The 18434-nt window shown below is 38.2% G+C and overlaps 1 protein-coding gene across 1 annotated transcript in view; it reads right to left on the bottom strand.

The window, feature by feature from the left end:
* LOC107095227 (multiple PDZ domain protein-like) overlaps positions 1-18434 on the bottom strand; it is a gene marked incomplete at its 3' end in the record, with an annotated part of 69523 nt that overhangs the window by 41717 nt on the left and 9372 nt on the right. Inside the window, exons 4-18 of the mRNA XM_015391231.1 lie at positions 13313-13525; positions 12993-13061; positions 12765-12887; positions 12503-12586; positions 9817-9924; positions 9608-9710; positions 9419-9510; positions 8717-8930; positions 8337-8411; positions 7667-7746; positions 7350-7496; positions 5341-5526; positions 5032-5193; positions 4543-4752; positions 1385-1546 (exon numbers count right to left, since the gene is read on the bottom strand). Coding sequence (XP_015246717.1) covers positions 1385-1546; positions 4543-4752; positions 5032-5193; positions 5341-5526; positions 7350-7496; positions 7667-7746; positions 8337-8411; positions 8717-8930; positions 9419-9510; positions 9608-9710; positions 9817-9924; positions 12503-12586; positions 12765-12887; positions 12993-13061; positions 13313-13525 — 2028 coding nt within the window. The remainder of the gene's footprint in view (positions 1-1384; positions 1547-4542; positions 4753-5031; positions 5194-5340; positions 5527-7349; positions 7497-7666; positions 7747-8336; positions 8412-8716; positions 8931-9418; positions 9511-9607; positions 9711-9816; positions 9925-12502; positions 12587-12764; positions 12888-12992; positions 13062-13312; positions 13526-18434) is intronic.

Below are 18434 nucleotides of genomic sequence, written 5' to 3' on the forward strand. Positions count from 1 at the left end.
GATTGTCTGGCCCTGCAAACAAATTTAGACCATCAGAAACAACAAGATTAAGGCAGCAGATAAACATAATAAAATCAAAGTAAAACGGACAGAAAAAAAATATGACATGCATGTTTATAAAAGACCAAAAAACAAAACAGAAGAATAAAAGGCACTAAAAAGCCTGCAAAGAGAAAATTAAATAAACTAGCCAACCATGAATTACTCATTCTTCACAGATTACTACATGTTAAAATCTAATTTTCTTATTAGAAGTTCAGTTTTTTCAACAGTATTTTGAAATCTTCTAATCATGGTATATATTGTAAATTAGATGTACAGTTACACAAGTAATGCATTTTAGTTTCAAACCATTCTGAAACACTATAGTTGCTGTATGACTACAAATCTGCAGTAGTTTAGACCCCAACTATCAGTTAAACAAATAGTTTGAAGTTTATAATATGCAAACCCATTTTCCAATAACACATCTAGTCATACTGTATGTTGTGGAAAACATTTCATAAACAACTATCCCTAAACCTTTCAGAAAACCGGCTACATCAAACATAAAAAAATATTTCATATTTTTCCAACCTTGTTTATTTGTTCTTCCCTCTCAAGTGTACCCTCTCCTAAAGTGATGAAGCATTATTATAGTGAAGGTTTTTTTCTGGAGTAAATACAAATTGAAAGCCATTGACACAGGTAGCCTTGTCACATTTCTGCATACACTTCTAAAAGAAAAAAAGAGAAAATGGAGATCTTTAAAGTTTGACAGAAAGTAAAAGCAAAAATAAAGTCCTAAACCTTTGGAATCAGGGTGATTTTGATGAGAACATTGTGTAAAAGGCACTGAGCTAGACCTTCATGTCCTTGTTGAAGAGTAATAAGCTCTTTTCAGAGACAGGAAATTGTTGGCAATTAAGCAACAGCAACTACAAAACCTTGGCTGAGCAGGATCAAGCCAAGGTGACAATTAATGCCTTTGACAGCGAGCACTTTCTCTATACCTGATGCTGTGACACCGATACAGCCGGAGGTGAACTCCACAAGCTTAAACGGAATGAAGAGAACAGAGGCTGACATGGTAACCGGCTTCAGAAGAGCTAAAATGGCTACCCACAGAATTTCAGGTTTGCATGATAATGAGCAGTTCTGCATGATTCTCTATTGTTACCTGTAAGTGTCACTCATAAGATGCTTCCAACTGAGTGCAAAGCTTGTAGTGAAATCTCATTTACTGAATTCTGAAAGTTTTCCATTATGAATAAAAAAACAAGATGGCATTTGCTGAAATACAGCAAACAAATTATGCAGTTTAAATATGGTAATTTTGACAGTTTTGCAACAACTAGCGCTTTAGACGATTAGCTAGAGAGACAGACAGGTTTGTGTGACATACCGTGCAACACGGCTGACTAAAGCTGCTAACGTCGGTGTTCCAAGTTGTGCAGTTGAAATTGGCCTCAGCTAGCAGGCTGATCTGAGTGTGGCTGTCGGTGTCATCGGTCGAAGGCCGTGCACTTCGCTCTGCTATTGGTGTCAAGCCACCACACAATTCCAGCTGAGAGTAAAACAATCCAAATTTTAGATCCAGTTCAAAAAACACACTTGCACATAGAAATTTACAAATTATAGAAAAAAAACAAACTCCATATGCTTCAAAAGTGAGTAAATGGTAGATTCCCAGACAGGCAGGCAAGCTAGAAAAAGGTGACTGTAAATTAGACACTCCAAACTGCTCTCCCTGTACTCTCTCCATCTGTAGCGCGGCTGTGTTCATCTTCCAGGCGCATTAAAAATTCAGAAGGCCTGTAACTGGATTCTCTCCTCCATGTTACTAAGCCAGAGTACAGAACAAAAAGAAGAAATACAATGCGTTTCAGGGAAATCATTCATCTAAGCAATAATTTTTTTATAATTAAGGAAAAGCTTGTATGAATTATGCATTTGATAGAGATGTTTCACAACAACATCTAAGGATTTTTTCTTTAACAGATTTCATACAGATATTTTATGTTTATATGTACAACTCCTAGCAAAAATTATGGAATGACCGGCCTCAGAGGATGTTCATTCAGCTGTTTAATTTTGTAGAATAAAAGCAGATCATAGTCATGACTCAAAACTAAATTCATTTTAAATGGCAACTGTCTCGCTTTAAGAAACACTAAAAGAAAACAATTAAAAAATGTCGTAGTCAGTCACGGTTACTTTTTAAGACCAAGCAGATGAAAAAAAAATTGAATCTCTTAACTCCGAGAAAAAAAAAAGTAAGAATCACCCTTTAAATTACCATCCCCCAAAATAACACCTGCATCCAATTGGACCAATTGCTCGTTAGTCTGCATCTAAAAAGGAGTGATCACACCTTGGAGAGCTGCTGCACCAGGTGGATAGACAAGAATCATGGCTCCAACATGAGATATGTCAATTGAAACAAAGGAGAGGATTATGAATCTCTTCAAAGAGGGTAAATCATCACACAATGTTGCAAAAGATGTTGGTTGTTCACAGTCAGCTGTGCCTAAACTCTGGACCAAAAACAAATGACATGTGAAGGTTGTTAAAGGCAAACATACTGGTAGACCAAAGAAGATGTTAAAACGTCAAGACAGAAAACTTAAAGCAATGTTTAAAAACCGAAAATGCACAACAAAAATGAGGACCGAATGGGAGGAAACTGGAGTCAACTTCTGTGACCGAACTGTAAGAAACCGGCCAAAGGAAATGGGATTTACATAAAGGAAAGGAAAAAGAAAACCATTATTAACACCTTAACAGAAAAAAAAAAGATTAGAATGGGCTAAGGAAAGACTGGATGAAAGTCATATTCAGTGATGAATCTCAAATCTGCATTGGGCAAGGTGGTGATGCAGGAACTTTTTCTTGGTACCGTTCCAATGAGACTTCTAAAGATAGCATGCGGTTTTCCACAGTCATTGATAATATGGGACTGCTAATCATGTAAAGGCACTGGGGAGATGGCCAAAAATCTTCAATAAATGCACAAATTTACGTTAAGATTTTGGACACTTTTTTTATCCAATCAATTGAAATGCTTTTTGTGATTGAATGATGTTTTTCGAGATGATAATGCATCCTGCCATAGAGCAAAAACTGTTAAAACATTCCTTGAAAAAAGACACACAAGGTCAATGTCATGGCCTGCAAATAGTCCAAATCTTAATCCAATTGAAAATCTTTGGTGGAAGTTGAAGACAATGGTCTATGACAAGGCTCCAACCTGCAAAACTGATCTGGCAACAACAATCAGAGAAAGTTGGAGCCAGATGGATGAGGAGTACTATTTATCACTCATTACTTTAAGTCCATGCCTCAGACTGCAAACTATTATAAAAGGCAGAAGTGGTGCAACAAAATACTAGTGATGTGTAGGAGTGTTCTTTTGTTTTCATGATTCCATAATTTTTCCTCAAAACTGTGTGGTTCTATCATTTTTCCCCCTCTCTTTGGCCTAAAAAAGTAACCGTTACTGACTACCACTTTTTAAAAAATTATTTTAGTGTTTCTTAAGGCCAGACAGTTGCCGTTTGAAAGTATTTTATTTTGTGTCATGACCATGATCTGCTTTTTTCTACAAAATGAAACAACTGAATGAACATCCTCCGAGGCCTGTGATTCCATCATTTTTACCAGGGATTGTATGAGCCACCAGCTTTCAGAAATAGTCTTTGGCAGTTTTATTTTCAACTAACAGCCGCTCTCTTTTCTAATATTACTTGTTGTGTGGTAGAAACTTCATGATCATTAGAGCTTTTTCAGTAAGACTTTTCTTTTATTTGGTTGGTTACAAATCTGTAAGAACTTCTGTCACAAAGTTGCTATAGCTTACAGTGTTAATAAGGTGACAGAGGGGGTGCCGAAGTGATTAGACTGCATGGAGAACACAGTAACTGTCTTCTCTTCCTGTTGCTGCACACTGCCCATCAACTTGTTGAAAAAAAGATTATCACACTTTTTTTGCTTCAATGAAAAACACAGTCAGTCAGGGTGTGGAAATAAAAGGGTGGCCACCCATCTCTGTTAATAAGCTGATGACAAGCAGCATGTCTGTTAAGCAGCTTGACAGCAAGGTGACCAGAGAAAAAAAGTCTGACTAATCAACCTGATAATATCGGCTTGTGTTGCTTGAATAAAGAGAACATCATAAAAGTAATAATCTGCCAAAAGGGAATTTCACACCAATTTAGGATTGCGATTCAATCATAGAGTTGGTTAAGATTCTAGAGTTTGGAATAAGCCAAGGTGAATAACTGAATTCAAATGTAAGCTGAGTTTTTGGTTTGTTTTATTACTACTAAAACAGCTTCATTTGCGAAAAGATTTGTATTATGACTTCTACGTTTTTGATTCTACTGCTTAAAGATACTCTATTTACTCCTAAAATGCTTAACATATTTCTAAATTTGTCAACTAAATATTGATTTTTGTTTAATAAAGTGTGTAATTATCAAAAAAAAAAAAAAAAAGTTAAATAGTTTTTGGTGGAATTCTGTATTCTTTTAAGAAAAGGTATTTTCTTTCACCCTCACTTACCGGCAGGGGTTTAGCAACCCCAATGCGCACGGGTCCATATTCAGTAGACTTGAGCACATGCACGGCATAATCCAGACTGGAGCCCTCTAGGTCAGTTTCATTAACAAACATTAGTCGATCGCCAGGTAGCAAGCGGCCATCTTGATCTGCTACGCCACCAGGAACTAGGGAACGGATTATTAACACTGTTTTGGAGGCGTCCTCTGGATCCTAAAGTCATACAGAAAGTTCAAAAGGAATGTTTCGTTTGAGATAATCATGAGCAATTTGAGATTAATGACAAAATAAGAGACAAATGCAGGTAAATGGTGCAATAACAAGAATTGCTTTTTAAAATAAAAGCAGGTGAGTCAATTTTTCTAACAGATAACTTTTTGTAGGATAAAAGAGTGCTAGAAAATGTACATATTAGAATTAAGACATAAAAGAAAAAAAAATTATCGTATCCTACAAAATAAAAGAGAGCACATCTCCATTATATCCGCTGACCTGGTAGTCCAGGATACTGAAGCCGAGTCCCGACTCGCCTTTTTCCAGCTCGACGACTTGGGCTTCTCTCTCCCACATAGCCAGAGGAGGTGACATCGGGGGCACACCCCGCTTTGTAATGTCTTCAGCTGTAGGACAGGGAATGACACAGCCGTGATCCAGCTGAGACAAAGAGAAGTGAGAGAGAGAGAACAATTTAGACAGCAAAAGAGATATGTGCAAATGTATTAAACAAAAGTCAAAGACATTTTAAAAGAATGCTTTAAAAAAGGAACCAAAGGATGATATTTTATCAGATTGCCCTCTCACCTTTTCATTGAACTCAGCCAGTAGCTCTTTGAGACTGAGGCAGACTTCATCATTTCCTTCTTCATCACTGTCATGCAGTGAAGGGGGGACAATGCGGGAGCACACCAGGTATACTTGCACTGGCAGTTCTTTTAAAATACTGACCACTTCTTTATGTGTCTGTCCAATGAGGGGGATTCCATTTACCTAGAAGACGAAAAAAATACTGTTTTTTTTTTTTTTTTTATCCATTTGTTCTTCAACTCCATTAGTCAATACTTCGTCAATATGTTTGGTCAACCCTCCAACCTGTGAGAAGTCTAAATAGAACTCAGTATAGCTTTTTCTTCTAAACTTTTTCATTATCATTTTCCATAAGGACCAAATGTTTGTAGTGCAGTAAAAATACTGTAGTTTTGTGGTGACAGATTTTTTTTTCCAACCGTACAATTCCTCCGCTTGGGCCTATTGTCTGCTATTCTGATCACTACCTTTTAAGGCAAATAAATAATAAATATAATTCTAATAAATAATTGAACTTTATTGATCTCACACTGAAGAAATTTAACTCTGCATTTAACTCATCCCCTTGAGGAGCTGTGTGCTGCCATCGTGCGGTGCCCCGGGAGCAATGAGGGGTTTTCGCTCAGGAACCAAGAGTGGAGGCTGTGGGGATCAAACTTAACCTGACTCCGCCAGATGGATTTGCTCCGCATATCCATCTGGAAACCTTCCGTTGCAGTAATTTTGGGAAGGGGCGAAAATACTGGTTAGCTGATTGGCCTATGTTGGTGATAGACGGGCCAAATAAACCAATTGATCAACGAAGCATATGACGTACTAACAGACCGACGAAGGAAACACAACCACAGGCCAGGATACTCTTGCCGAAACCAGTTGGGAGAAGAGCAAAAACATATTTTCCTCTGAGAAAAGCCTCCAGAGCAGTCTTCTTTCAGTGAAGAAATACTCTGTAATTTCGATAAAACTTGCTCGATAGCCACGCTAACGCTAGTTTCATCGTCTGAAGCCGCCATGTTCTTTAGACTGACTGTCGCTTTTCTTGTTGCGTCACACCTCAACCCGCCTCAATGCCAACGCTGATTGGACGTTCGTTTGGTGAACGGCTCCAAATTTGGAGAGTCTCCAGACTGATTAGCGAGTGAAAGCTCGCGAGATCAGGATGGTCTCACGAGACTAGATCAAACTGGGTACTTGCAACCTTCTCAGAGCACATGCACACTGGTCTAACCCACAAGGCCAATACTCCCTAGGTTTGCAGCTGTGCTAGTTTTTCCAACTTCTCACTCTGTTCTAATCTTGCTTTTAAACTTCTTGACAACTTTCTCCCTGATATGTCTGCTGTAATGTGTCTCTTCACAAAATTGCTGGATTTATATTTAGTTAAAATTAAATACCAGTTGATGCTCATAATTAGAAAAAAATCAGAGTGTTGTCTTTTCTTTTTTGTTTTCTTTCCAATTATCTTGATGTTCTCTCATTTTTGTTGTTTTTCTTATATTTGTTGATAGTTTTGTACTCTGTTTCATTGTCCAACCAATTCCCTGTGTAGGAGTCATTCTCCAAAATATCTTTATTTGACCATTGCTTTCTTGTTTTCCTCCTCTTTGGCTCCTTATTACCAATCAACTACATGCCCCTACTTTAGCAATCACTAACACAGCTTAAATACTGAACATTTCCATTGGCCATCTGCTCTGGGTAGTTCTCACTGTGATGCTTTAAGCCCTGCTCTCTGATCCAGTGCTTGCTGTTGTGTTTCATTTTCTCTTAATTCATTAAATAACAGTTTTATAACGACCTGGCACAACTCATGTTTGCATTTGTGTAATCAAAAACCAAATTTTTTTATCTTTGAGTTTGTGGTATTACAAAGGTTCATGTGAATGACTACATCGATAGACTGCTTCATTTTTTTTATTCTCTGAAACTTTTGTTTTGCCTATATAAAATGGATAATGAATAAGCAGGGGAACTGAGACTTAAACAGATGACGATGTCTGAATTACCTCCAGTATCTCATCCCCAGTAAAGATTTTGCCACTTTGGCCAACTGGTCCCTCAGGTAAGATGGAGCACAGGTAATGATGTCCTACCCGAGCCTCCAAACTGATACCTAGACCACTTGTCTCACTGAACCTCTCCAGCTGACAGACCTACAAAGAGAAAAAAAGGAAGACATAAATGTCAGGAAACAGAAGCGTTGAAAGATGGGCTGAGATGTAAAGGGTCGTTTTAGCTTAGTGTGTAAGCAGTTAGAAACAGGAAGTAAATCAGTTTTTAAAGCCCAGAGCAGTAAAGATTTCTTTTCAAAAAGAAGACTTACTATCACTTCATATTGGTGTCCAACTGCATGCTGCCACCTCTTCCTCAGGTTTTCCTCTTCTTCTGGAGCCAGTTTCACACCTTTAAAATGTGCACACACAAAAGCACATCCTCCATATTTCACATACACAGGAATCCATAAAGTCTCCCTTATATACACACGTTGTTTAAAGGCTCACACGGACCAATCAATAAAAAAACGGGGTCCTATATGAAAAATCACCTTGGTGCTATTATAGAGAAGACAACATAATTCTCCTTGAGGCAAAGAAGAGTGTCGATATATCCTCCTTGCACAGGCATACACACTCTCACAAAAGGGTATTTATATTCACGTTCAGCATTTTGTGATTTCCTGACAAAGTTTTGCTTTCTGATTCATCTATTAGAGCCTAACAGCAATCATTGCCTATTTGTCTGCAGCCTCTAATCAGGCCCTAAAATTTCTTCTGTCTAAATAAAGTAATATATGCAGGCGGGGTGAGAGACAAATCATCTGGAATGAGCTGAATGAGCTGGATAAACACATGATTGCACAGAACTATAAATAGAGTCCCATCAAAGAGCATGGTTCGTGGCGCATTGCTGTTTTGTGATCCACAGCAGATCAGTAGACCGAGTCCTATGAAGTAGGTTCTGCACACTGTGCCGTGCGGAAAACGGAAGCTTACCCTCTCTAGGATCGTGTTGGGGTCGTCTGCTGGCATATGCTGCTCGCCGGGAGATTTCACGCAAAGACCTGATTCCTGGGAGATGGAAGAACCGTTTTAGCACACAAGGACGGATCAGCTCAGTGTTACACACTGTCATGCCTGTATCAGAAAATATCTATTTTTTTTTCCTTCTTTTCATGCACAGAGTACAAAAGGTCATAATTTGCTCAAAGAAGCACCAAAATTAGACTTCAGTCTGAGTCTAAACTGATACCAGAAAACCTCAATCAAAGTATCCCTCAGCAGGGGAAGCTGCACAGGTTTATATCTGTAAAAGCCTCCACATTCTCATTTGCTCGGGAATAGATACACTGTCTGTTTTTATCAGTGCAGAGCACCTGTCTCTTGAATCTTGCCGAGTCCTGATTTGTAAGGGCTGCCTTCATGGAAGCTGTGGAAGTGTCGGAGGGGTTGCAGAGGAGGAACGGAGGGAAGGATTGGACCAGGGCGGATGGCCTTTCTCAGCAGCTTCAGTCTGACCACAGGACCGGTCTTTTTAAGCACCTCCAGGGCACGCTGTTCACTGCAGCCATGAAGGTTCACACCATCCACCTACGACATGAGACGACATTCAAATTGAACGTAAAGTTATAAGAAGATACGTATGTTAACTGGATATATGTTAATTATCAGCATTATTAAATGTCCACTCATGCTTTAATATGTACACTCTGACATTTTGGTAAATCAGCAATACTAATTAGCATTAATATAACACAGACAGTAATTTTTTTGATCTGTGTATTTTTTGGTTTAACTTTCAGCAGAGTTTTGGTTCTCACAAAAATTTTTCTAAATTTCTCTTCAACATGTTAACAGATATTTATCTACATAGTGGGGAAACGATTGTAAAAACTGAAGCTGTTTGTTGTCTAATCAACTCCCCTTGTAAAAAATGTGCAAAATTTATGAAAAATCCTTTTCAAATAACTGAAATAAGCTACAGGGCTTGGTTGAACGTAGAAATCAGAGCTTTGTTTTTCCAGTTTACTGTAAAACAAACTAAATAAAACATTTTTTTTTTTTTTTAGAAAACATACAGAAAGGAGGATGTCTCCAACACGTATTTGTCCATCTTGATCTGCAGAACTGCCTTTTACAATGCTCTTCACCATCACACCGGTACTGGGGACTGAAAAAAAAAAAAAAGTTAAATTCAAGGGTGACTTTTGCTTTCTTTTATTGTCTGCAGGCCATTTTGAAATTCTGATATGCCTCAGCTAAAATACCTGTGTTCAGGTCTCCTACATAACTTGAGACAGAGAAGCCAAGGCCCCGGCTATTTTTAGTAAACTGGACACTGAACTCTTTCTCCTTATTGGATTCATTGGGCTGGAAATAGGTGAAAAAATAATGGGAAAATAAAACAAAAAACATTTAATACTTTGGCTAGAAATATCACTAAAAAACACATAGAAAATCGCAGAAAGACACAAACCTTGTCATCTGAGCTGTCCTGGTTCAGAGCAGGGGAGGAGAGGTAATTGGGTTTGGTAACATCCCTTGCAATAAGGAGTTTCACCCTGTTGCCAGCATTTCGCAGCACCTGGACCAGGTAATGGTTTGTGAATAAGTTAAAATGAATATGTTGGTTAGCATGCTAATAAAAAAAAGGAAGAAAGATTTTTCTGTATTTGCAGCAGTACTGTTATTTCAAACGGAAATGAAGATGAGTTCAAACTTGCTGCAAGATGCTTTCTAGTCCTTAGTTTTTCACCTTATAGATAAGGACTTTAAATATAGACATTTGGTTAGGTGGAAATAAAGAACTGCAGAACCTTGCAAGGTCTTCATATGCCTCAATCAGTTAATGACATTTTGTTATATCACAACCTCCTCAATATATTTTAGATAGAATAGAATTTTATCTGAAAGCAACAAACAATGCTTGTAGAGTTATGTTGGTTCCTTTCTCCAGCTGTCATTGGGCAAGAGGTGGGGTAAAACCAGGACAGGTAGTCAGTGCAACATAGGTTAAGCCTCCTGCAGTAGGATAAATTAACCTAACACCAAGGTTGTTTTGAGTCTGGAAAGAAGTCAGAGTGACTTAAGAGAACCTAAGCTTCATGCAGACAGTACCTAGCCAATACATTTGAACCCAGGAGCCCCTTGCTGCAAGGGTAAAATTCACTACTGTGCTGCCTGCTGAAACTTTTCACTGCAATCAAAGCAGTGAGTCTCAGGTTATCTCTCTTAGCTTTGCATGAGACTTAAACAGAGATTTAAACACAATATATTCCCCAAATTAAACTTTGTAAAACACCTAAGCCTTGAAAATATGGAGAGTTTCTATTTACAGCAGTTGCCTAATCTAGTATTGACACAAACTCTTTGTTGGATTTGAATGATTTCAACAAATGAATATTGTTTAACATAAACAATTTGCCTGTAGCTCTGGCTGTATTTCTACGACCATTATAGTCCTGGCTGCCCCTCCCTAGACGCAGAACACACGCTGTGCATAGAGCTGCAACTTCCAACAAGGGTCACATTTTTCACGTGTGCAATGAATGTGCATATACACTACACTATGAAGCAGAAGAGAGAAAAGAGACCACCTGTAATCTGCCCGCGCAATGATTGTCAGCACTCCACATGTGACCAATCAAATGCTGGGCGCACATGTATGCATGCTATCTCTTGATGAACTACACATGATGAAATATTACAGTAGCAGCCATTCAAAATGGCACTTTCCAGCAGAATAAAAGCAAACTTCCAGCCACTGGAGTGACCGCCCTCCTTCTCCTGGGGGTGCATGTTTTTTTACTCTGACTCCACCTTTTCACTGAATTACAGGTTGACCAGGAGAAGATGCTTCTCTTTAGATCTTAATGTCCACAAATCCTGACAGAAGGAATATTTTAGTACAAAGATTGAAGTTTAAAAAAGGAATCTCAAAGGACCAGCCAAGGAAAGTGGGGAATGGCTACTACTCTAAAATGTCATCCAATTGACATCATAAATCTGGCCCAAGCAAGAGACAAAATAAAGACAAAACACGAGGAATCTCATGCTTCCCTTGAAGGTTGGTGTGTCGTTGCATTAAAACTTTGTGTCACCAACACCCAAGTTGCCACTCATTAGAATGTGGTCAATGTAGATTTCTAGTTTTTAAACAGACCATCTGTTACCACATGTTGCCTATGTTCAATGAGCACTTAGGGCGCCTTTCAACAGGAAATCCTATGTCTTTGTTAATAAAATGGCTTTATTCTAGTCACCACATAATGGCAACACATTCTCCCAAACGATCAATGGATTTTTTTAAGCTGCTCTGAAGTTACCATGACCGTCTTTGCTGCTTAAAGACTTGTCACCTTTGTTTCACAGTTAGATTATGTCTTGGTAGGTTTGCAGTTGTCTTGTGCCATACCCTTTACTGCTGCTTGATGGGAAAAAAGGGGTTTAAGGGTTTGTTTTTAAAACCTAATCTTCTATATTGCTGCCTGCTGTGTTTCTTGATTCTCATGTTTTTTTCTCACTATTATTCTCTAACAAACCTTTTGGGCCTTTGCAAAAAAACTGTATATGTCTGACATTAATTTCTACACATGTGGACTGCACTGACTAATTACGAGGCATCTGGAGACAAGTAGCAAGTAGAGACTTAATTCATGCCAATGGTCGAAATTATGATGGGGGGGCAAGTATTTTTTAGCATAACTAAATTCAGCTTGATTGGCTATCCAATCACAGACCCCATTCACTGGTGCATCAGTTGTTGGTAAAGTGAGCTTCTCAGGAGTAACAGCCGTGACAACCAATCACACAAGAAAAGAAGGTGGGCCACTCAGGTTTTTGTGGGTGGTCTTAATTTAGAAAGACGGGCTTCAGTTTGAGCTGTGGTTTTCTGCTTGGTCCTATTGTTCGATGATTGTCTGTGTACTGTAGCATAATATTGTTTTTGGACAGTAAATTGTGCAGGGGAAAAAAACAAACATTTTAAAAAGTGCAGGGGACATGTCCCCCCGTCCCCTCTCAAAATTACTCCACGCTCATGCCCTACCCTCAGTCTATAACATTAAATTACAATAATATGCATAGAAAATTGCTAATACTTTTTGAAGTGATATGGTTACTCTTGCAAGGCACTGTAGATATGATTTATTAGATTTTGGTACCTGTGCGACTTCTTCACTGCTCATGGCTGCTAGGTCTGTATCTCCAATTCGCAGAATTTGATCTCCGCTACGCAATCGACCGTCCTGTAAAAAATAATTTCAACAAACACGATTTTTTACATTCGGTACATACACAAAACAGATTTTTTTACCAGTGCATTTTGTGGTGCGTGACAAAGTAAACTACTTTCTTGTAGTCTTCCCCTTAGGTTAGCCTTACTTACTCCATTCTAGTTGTTTTTAGATTAACGGAATGATTTACCCATCCTGCTGCACCTCCAGGTAAGATTGTCTTGACCATGATTCCTGTGCTTCGTCCTCCTACGATGCCAAAACCAAGTCCTTTCCCGTCATTGGTCAGCTCTATTATCTCAATATGACGCCTCTAACAAAGCGGAGGGGAGGAAACAAACCAAGCGAATGAGAAGGAAAACCTAATAAAACTTTCAGTAGATTTAAAGTAAAACCTCCTATGTAATGTTCACTATACCTCATGTGCAATAGCAGAAAGGTTTCTACCCATCGACATTGTGCGAGAGATACGAGGAGGAGTACAGTACTGAAAACAATGAGTCCCATATGTTAGTGTCAGCTTTATAAGAGCTAATAAAACTATCATCTGATGCAACTACAACCAGGCATTATTTAAATAATCAAAAAAGAAGAGTCAAATATAAAATGTGACATTCCAGATGGTACTGTGGTGAAGGAAGAAATGATTTGGTAGCTTTGAGTTGGAAGGTGTTAAAAAGAAATTGGTCTCTTACAAAAAGAGCGCCTTCCTCCTTTATTATAGGTGTTTTTACATACCTGAGATTCCAAGTGAGAAGAGTCTTCTGGGTAGATATCTGAAAAGGACAGCTCCTGCGAGCCAAGAGAGGAGTTGCTGCCATCCTTGTGAAAAGACCTTCTGTTCTCCACAGCCCAGGTGTATGAGTCACTGTGGCTGAGTGCCTTCAAGCCAACAGGTAAGTCCGAACATGGACCACAGTTTAGGGACACCGACTTGGAAACGCCTTTCCCCTAGTTAGATGACAAGATGTTTGATTTGAATCCAATGAAATATTAGGACAAAAGGAACACATGCAAGAGGAGATTGAATTTATAAGGTCTGTAGTGTGGATAAGAAAGAGATGAAAAGAAACTGAATGGATTAAGAAAGGAGAACTGTGTGAGGTAAAAACTAAAAGATGTAGGAGGGAACAGAAAAAGGCCTTATGAGTGCTAAAGAATGCAATAATATACAAAATGACAAGAAAAGAAAAAGATTAGTGGGAACACAAGTGAGCCTATGACTAATTTTCACTTCTGTTTAATTTTTCTTTTTGTTCTTAAGATTTTCAGCTACAAAGTTGAAAGAGCAAGACAGTAAAGGCTTATCTCTGATATGAATAACACTGTTTAAACTGCTTGTCAGAATCTGTGGTTTGTTGTCAAGTTGAGCCCCCCTGCTTTTCTTTTCTTTTCTTTTAAAATTTCTCATACACATAATGTTTAAGTGGCTTTTTGTTTTTTTTGTTTTTTTTTTTGTTTATGAACTACCATGTTAATTTGACCTATTTCAATACTTATAGAAAAATATGTGCAGGAAGATACATGTTTTTTGAGTTTGCACTCGGAACGTTAGTAATGCTTGCGCCTTATTTACCACGGTTAACAGATTAACAAACCTCCTGTTACTGCAGCATCTGAACGCCACTCTACCAGGGAGTTCAGATGCTAACTTCTTAAATGGACTGTACAGTACATCCCTACCAAGTGTGGTACAAAATGTATCTCCAACTAGAAATATATTTTTGTCAAAATTTCCCATTTCATCAAAAATACAAAAAAAAACACCCAAGTGCTTCTTCCTGCTGTCTTTACTTTTTACAAGCAGCTTTGTTAATATTTGAGCTCTGTCTATCATAACATCTGATTTAACTCAGCAATAGTTATGTCTTTTTTGTAAGCTGTTTTTCCCCCAGGCTGTAAAATTAACAAATAGCAAATAGGTGAACAAATCTTGAAAAAGAGTAACTTAGACGAGCTGCTACCGCAGAACTACAGTTGAATCTAAAGCTGCAGGACACCACACCTCAAGGACCATAATTTTGTAACACTGCTCTACAGACTTTTTGCCACTGAATCACCCAAACTTATCAGGTTTTATGAGTAAAATCTAATCTGTAATACCAGGACCAGAAACAAACATGGAGAAGCAGCTTTTAGTTCTTAAACCCTACTGTTCTACAATAAACTACTAGAAAATTGTAGAGTGCAGAAGCAGTCAGTGCTGTAAATCCATATTAGAAATTTATTTGCTGGGAGTGGCAATTGAATGTGCCTCTAAACACTGTCAGTTAGGTTTGGATCTCCTTATTTCCTTTCTTTTGTTAGTAGTCATTTACTTTTATTTTTATAATCCTATCATTTTAATTATAAATGTTTGTTCTTTTAAATTATCTTTATGCCAGTGTAATGTTATTTTCCTATAATGCTTCTTTTTTTTTTACTTCATGTACAGTGCTTTAATTTGTCTTGCAGCTGAAATGTGCTATATAAATAAACTTTTTGGCCTGTCCTTCTATTATTTGGAAAGGTGTGTGCTTGAAGGCAAAGCTAAGTTCCAAATACTAAAGACACCATGGCTGTTTTGGTCTAATGTTCTTCCCTTAGACAACACCTTGAAATATTTAGAGCAAGAGTGCATTTGCACGACATAGAGCTACTGATAGTGTACATGTTTTGGACCTTCCCTAATCAACTGAGTGTGTTTTCGGAAAAAAATATTTAAGTTGAGGTGAATGCAGACTGATAGATGGACACACCTGCAAACCAAAGAGTTACACTGAAAACTACTTCTTCAATGGCATCATTATTGTAGATCTTACATTTGTAGGAACACTGCATCAAACCCCCCACACAACACAGAAATCCATCCATTATTCCATTTTCTGACACGCTTTATCCCGAGTGGGGTCACGAGGGGTGCTGGTGCCTATATCCAGCTGTCTACAGGCGAGAGGCAGGGTACACCCTGGACAGGTCGCCAGTCCATCACAGAGCAACACAGAGACAAACAACCTCACACACTCACACCTAAGGAGAATTTAGAGAGGCCAATTAAACTAACAGTCATGTTTTTGGACTGTGGGAGGAAGCCAGAGTACCCAGAGAGAACCCATGCATGCTAAGGGAGAACATGCAAACTCCATGCAGAAAGACTCCAGGCCAGGAATCAAACCCGCAACCTTGTTGCTGCAAGGCAGCAGTGCTACCCACTGTTCCACTGAGCAGCCCTAACACAGAAATCTTGATATATAAATTGAAATCATTCATCTAATCACACATATATATGAATATAACCAAATAAATACTGTCCAAGAAATCAATCCTTATCAGCACACAGATTTATAGTATGGACTTCTCAAGCTTAAGTGCCAGTACTCTTTGGTAACTCCCCCATTAATTGTCAATAAATTTAAGACATTGCAGCTGCAGCATTCTCTACTTTTAATGTACCTGCTATGGTGTTATCAAATAAGATGGTGGTAGTTAAGGGGAGCTATCTCTCTGAGCCATTAAATAAGCATATGCATAAGTGAGATAAACTTGTAGAATTCTTCACACAGCATAATTTGGTTAAAGGTAAAGTGTTGGTATTGTTAATAAAAGGAAACTGCAGCTAAGTGTTGTTATTCAGCTTAGGCTGAAATTTATTCTGAAAGCCAGCTCCACTGTCAAGCAGTGTCTTTAGAGCAGATCAGAAAATATCAGACACATGCCATGCATCAGACTATTTGTTTACCTGCAACAGAAGATGGATAAGTTTTAAGTAGCATTTTTCCACATTCAGTAAACATTTTGACATGCATATTCTAAGTGTATTTCACACCCTGCACTCTAACACTGTGACACTGCAGTCAAAAAGATTTTGAAAAAAATAGGTGATATTTGCTCCTGCTATACACTATTTCATCAGTACAAATCCGAGACTTTATTGTGCTCCACTGCCATGTTGCTTAGAAAGGAAATAAGCTAAATAGCTTCAGGCTCCTGCAAGATTGCTAATTTAATGACTCTTGTGTGTGAAGGCTATTAGGTATCTTATTTGGGAAACACCTCATCAAGCAGTTACCAAGCTATGGTAGTTAACACTAACGGGTGAGCTAAATGTCTAAATGGTGTCATAAATGTCAAAAAGATTAGATTTAAGAAAGGGTTTGTGAGCCCTCCAGTATCAGCAGGATTGTTGCACAGCTTATTTATGAAATTGTTCTGAGCATGCAGTGTACAATATTAAAATACCCATATGTTGCAATTAACAATATGAAAACCTTTCTCACTTTTCAGTTTATTTAATCACCTCCTCTGCAGGCTTAGTGGGCTCTCCAGATTATAAACTTCTAAACTAAGAATGATGATGTGTTTTGACACAAGTTCTGCAAAAAGATTTATGTTAATTTGTTTTCTGCAAGGCCCTTTTATATACAGACAAAATATTTACATTGGCAACTTAAAGATTTCTTCTTTTTACTTTTTGTCCTACATAAATGCTTTATATTTGATCAACCTAATCTTAATATTGGACAAGGTAACCTGAATTAAGGCAGAAGGTAATTTATAAATACAATTTGTTATGTATCAAGAGAAAAAAAAGCAGAATGTCCAAAACAACCTAACACTATTGCACCCTCAGCCCAAAACATGGTTGTGCCACACTTGTACCTGTAGGGGCTATTAAAATATTTAACTGGGAAAAAGATGTTTACACCGCTGTTGACGATCTTTAGCCAACTCCTCTTTGCAGAATAGTCTTAGTTTAGCAATAGTGGATTATTTTTTTCTTTATCCTGCTACACCCCCTCATTTGAATTAAGGTTGGACATCGACTACAACAGTCCAGATTCTTTGAGATGTATTTGCACTATTCAAAGGTGACTTGTTTGAGAGCCCCTGATCAGCATCCTGTTCATTAGGAGCTTTAACCTGTCATTCATTCAGTTGAGGCCTTTAATATGTTCCGCCTTGTACACTTCTGGAATTTAAGGTATCTAGAATGTCTATATGCATTTAATGTTAAATATTTCAATTATTTGAAGAAAAAGTGTTTAACACAGCTACAGTGGTGAGTGTTATAGACCTTATAAATAAGTTTAAAATGGGCCAAAATGGATTCAGCAAATCAGGCCAATGCACAGACTGGTGCACAGACCAATGTTTTAAACTCTTCCTGTTTCAAAACAGAGAAAACTTCACAACACAATTCTGTCCCTTCCCCACCTGTTGCGTTGCACAGAGATTCACTGTCCAACACCAAAACAAAGACTGACTTAGCTTTTTAAAAAATGTTTAAGTTAGGCAAAACACACTAAAAGGTACGCTGTGTAATCTGAATAATTACCCCCTATCCTTTTAGAGCAGTGCAAGCTAAGGTTGGCATGTCTGTTAAGTCAAGTGCAGGGTAATGCCCGCAGCCTAACCAGGGCTTTCTCTTTGTGACTTGCTTCGTGTTCATACTAGTGTTGCGCCAATGCCATTTTTTGGCCCTGATACGATACCTGGCTGTGCAGTATCGGCCGATACGATACCATCTGTTTGAAAATGATGTGTGTATGTGTGTGTATAAAGAACTGCATACTACTTGGATGTAAAATAATTGCCATCATGGCTTTGTCAAGCTGCTGCCTACCTTTGTGAAGCAGGAAAAAGACTAATAAACAGTGAATCCAATACCTTTCTATTGCCTCCCAGGAATAGTTGGCCATAGTTGAATAAACTTTTTGCCCTCAAAATGGTATTGGTGCTATATTTGTTGGTACTCGTGGATTCCACCATTTTAGTGCTGTATCATTGCCCCACCCAATATGGATGGATGGATGGATGGATGGATGGATGGATGGATGGATGGATGGATGGATGGATGGATGGATGGATGGATGGATGGATG

Source organism: Cyprinodon variegatus, unplaced genomic scaffold (assembly GCF_000732505.1).
Source record: "Cyprinodon variegatus isolate N-32 unplaced genomic scaffold, C_variegatus-1.0 Scaffold22, whole genome shotgun sequence".
Classification (NCBI taxonomy): Eukaryota; Metazoa; Chordata; class Actinopteri; order Cyprinodontiformes; family Cyprinodontidae; genus Cyprinodon; species Cyprinodon variegatus.